Consider the following 3,745-nt stretch of genomic DNA (forward strand, 5'->3'; position numbering starts at 1 on the left):
TATGATATGGTCCCTTCTTGAATTATTTTGGGTGAAAGAGGAAAAGGTATACAAGTAAATAATATAATAAAAGTAACCAATGAGTAGAAATCAATTTTTTGTTTTCATGAGGGTGAGGGTGAAAATGTGGGAGTGATTTGTATAAAGGAAAATTATGAGGTTAGAGTATGTACATATTGGCAAAAAATATAATTATGGTGTAGAGGATGAAAGAAGGTGTACATAGGTTTAATAAAACACACCTAAGTAGAAATATTTTAATATAATACCAAAATAATTATAAAAAATCCCTATATTTAGGCCATATATACAATGAAATATCTACACACAAAGAGGCCATAATATACTTTTATTTTTTTTTATTTTTTTTATTTTTTTGGCTCAACTAGCCCAGTGGCTAGCTAGCTGAGGATTTTAAGAAGATATGGGAAAAGCCCCCTAACTCACACACGCCTATTTACAGTGAAATGGTAGGGATAGCCATAGTGTTTGGGTGAATTTGGTAGGGTGAGGTAGCTTACTATGGCAATTATGGAAAGCCGGAAAACGGCTATCACTAGAATGATATCATCAACATAAAGCATAATATGTAATGGTATACCTACACGTAGAATGTAATCTGATATCTCGTCGATGTAGAGACCAAATAGAGTCGGGGAGAGGGGACATCCTTGCTTCATACCAATAGTGCTAGCAATGGAATCCGATAGTCCACCTGGGTAGCGCACTGTACCAGAGACCTGTGCGTATAAAGAATGAATGCCCCATATCATCTCAGATGGTGTCTGTAGCTCCTGAAGGTGCTGGAAGAGTCTCTCTCTAGGGATAGTGTCAAAGGCCTTGCGGAAATCCACAAAGCACTAGTAGAGTCTCCTCTTCCGTGCTTTCGCTCCATTGATCAAGCAACGAAGCACGAAAATGTGGTCGATAGTCAAGAAAGTGAGTCGAAAGCCTACGTGTCCTGATGCTCGTATCCCTGAGGCCTCTGCATGCGTGCTAAGCTCTGCCTGAAGAATAGCCCCATATAGTTTGGTCAGTGTGTGGCCAATCATGATAGTCCTGTAGTTCCCTGGATCCAGGGTGTCGCTAGACTTGTGGATAGGCACGATGGTGTGCATACTCCACTCCTCTGGTAGTCCCTCAACCAAGGCACGGTTGAAGAGACGCGCTATCAAGGGGAAAAGAGTGTCTGCTGCATATATCAAGTGCTCACTCTGTAGTCCAGTGTGATTTGCTGATCGGCCATACTGAAGGCGTCGAATGGCCCTCTCCACCATGCTAGATGTGAAGAAAGTCGAGGTGGTAGGTCGAGGATCAGATGGATCTGGGATCAGTGGCTGCGCAGGTATCTGGTACAAGCGCTCGGAATAATCATGCCAAATGTGGGGGTCCTCTAGGGGGGTGGTGGGGCATGGCTCTCTCAGAATCTTCCATGTTGTGGTGCAGTCTGTACTCATAAGAAGGTGGTATAGCTCAAGCTCCTATGCCTCCTCGAAGGCCCGCCGTTTACGACGTGTGATGGCCTTCATCTCTCATCTGACCTCGCTCTCAGTAATCTCCTCTAAGGCTCGTCGAGCCCGCAGCGGTCTGTATAGATCTCTGCACTCCCCGTCGTACCAGCGATTCTGGGGCATCGTCCCAGAGGGAGGAGGTTGGCCACTGTGGGTAGTGTGTGGAAAGCAGCTGAGGGCTGAGGTGTGTAGAACTGCTGAGAGCTGGCTAGTGAGTGTAGAGAGTTGTGTGTCTGGGTCGAGAGTGTAGATCCCCTCATATACATTTGATGAGTAAATGTGGGCTAGCTCATGTGTGAAGTGTATAGTGGTGTATGGTGTGGATGTAGGTGGTGTCTGTGAGATGGGTGAGCCAGTGAGAGAGAGGGCGAGATATGCATGGTCATCCCCAATAGGCAATGGTGGGATGGTGAAGGATGTGAGTAGGTGGGCTGTCTCTCTGAAGACAATGATGTAGTCCATTGTACTACCTCCGCTGGCTACTGATGGCGGTATACAAGTCAAGCCGCGGGATGATGGCCATTGCGCCATCCCGTTATAGACAACGAGACGGTGTTTTGATCCCAAGCGAACTAGGTGCCTCCCATATAGTGTGGGTGTGGTGGTATCACTAGAGATCCTCTTTGCCCCTATGGCCTCCATAGTGGAGAGTAGCTCTGGGTCGTCGAAGTCGTAAATATCACACTGTCTACTCTATGTCCTGGCATTGAAATCCCCCGTGAGGAAGACTTCACCCATTCTAGAGTACTCCATGATCTCATCCCTAAGACATGCATATGGTGAGTGTGTATCATCCTCCTCATCTCCTCCGTGTGTGTATACCTCCTCTGTCTCCCCTCCACTTGTCTATGCAAACCTGGAGTTGCTAGGTGCAAAGTAGCATACGACGATGTAGAGGATGTGCTCCTCATATAGCTCAATCCGTATCCACATGTAGCGTGCCTCTGGATCGCGTGCTACTATCTGTATCCTGCTATGAAGTGAGTGGCGATAGAGGACTGCTACTCCACCAGATCCTCTAGAAGTGTTGTGCCGTGTACACTTCCTGTGTGTAGACTCCCATTGGTAATCCTGTACTTGGGGTAGGCCTCTCTCTGAACTCTCGTGTGTCTCTGTGAGGAGAATGATGTCTCTACCATGCATCACCTCTTCCAGTCTCCCTCAATGTGTCCACAAAGAGCCATTGCATTTCCAAACTGCCATGTGTATCTCCTCATATAGTGTCTCATAGGCCGTGAGTCCCTATGCTACGGCTTTGCCATCAATGATGACGCGACCGTCGCTATAGGAGGCCCGTTTTCCTTCTTTGCGCGCTTGTTGTATCTGAGGCATGCATGCTCTTCTATTCTCTACTTGCATCCTTGTGAGGGGGGGGGCTGTGAGACCTCGTAAAATTACCCTCTTTCAAATGAAAAGGGTCCGTGCTTCCTCCGATGAAAATTGGAGGATAAGAGGCCTATTCTTGATGGGGTCTTTGCCGGCTCGCCAAGCTTCGGTGAAGGGGGTTGATTCCTCTATTTTGTATCCAAGAGTGGTACATAAAGTCTTGCCATCTTTCTCGGGGGTGGAGTTCTTCACTTCTTCAATGCCGGTGACTCGTATGTTGAGGCTATGGGCATGGCGCATTTTTTCCTCTTCGAGGGTGGTGTGTACAAGGAGAGCTTCTTCCTTGTGTGCATCCTCTTTTGCTTCTTTCTTGATGTTCTTCTTGACCACTTCTACCCATCCCTCTTTCGTTGCTTCGAGCTTGTCTTCCAAGCGTTTGGTGAGGGTTTTAGTGAGCTCCTCTTCAATGGCCTCTTTGGTTTCATTATTGATTTCCCCTTCTTCGGGGGTGAGGGAAGCGATGCAGGCCTTGAGGATGGCCATTTGTTCTTGCATTTCCTCCTTCTCCTTTTTCCATTCTCTTGGGTTCCTTTCCACTTGTCGGTCTCCTTCTTGTACTCTTGTTCTTTAGTCTCTTTCTCCTTGGTCCATTCTTCTTTTTCCTTATGCAAGGCTTCCACCTCTTTCTCAAGCTTGGAGAGGCGGTTGATGATAGTGTTGATGGTGGAGTTCACTAACTCCTTGTTCTCTTTGATTGCGGTGTGGAGTTTGTCGTCTATCTTGGCTAGTTCTTCTTTGGTCACTCCTTTCGCCATGTCGGGCCCGTCTCGGTGTCGGTTTGCACAAGGCACCTGTTCTGTACTACTGAAAAAGTTGCAAGAATTGCAAAATTTTTGTGAAAAATTGCA

General features: G+C 46.9%; 1 protein-coding gene across 1 annotated transcript; it reads right to left on the bottom strand.

The window, feature by feature from the left end:
* Positions 1-860: 860 nt before the first annotated feature.
* On the bottom strand, positions 861-1,277 carry LOC147439523 (uncharacterized). The gene has a single exon (XM_086484034.1). The coding sequence runs from the start codon at positions 1,275-1,277 to the stop codon at positions 861-863; it is 417 nt and encodes a 138-aa protein (XP_086340160.1).
* Between the last annotated feature and the right edge of the window lie 2,468 nt (positions 1,278-3,745).

This window comes from Adiantum capillus-veneris, chromosome 16 (genome assembly GCF_014529385.1).
Source record: "Adiantum capillus-veneris isolate H3 chromosome 16, ASM1452938v2, whole genome shotgun sequence".
NCBI lineage: Eukaryota > Viridiplantae > Streptophyta > Polypodiopsida > Polypodiales > Pteridaceae > Adiantum > Adiantum capillus-veneris.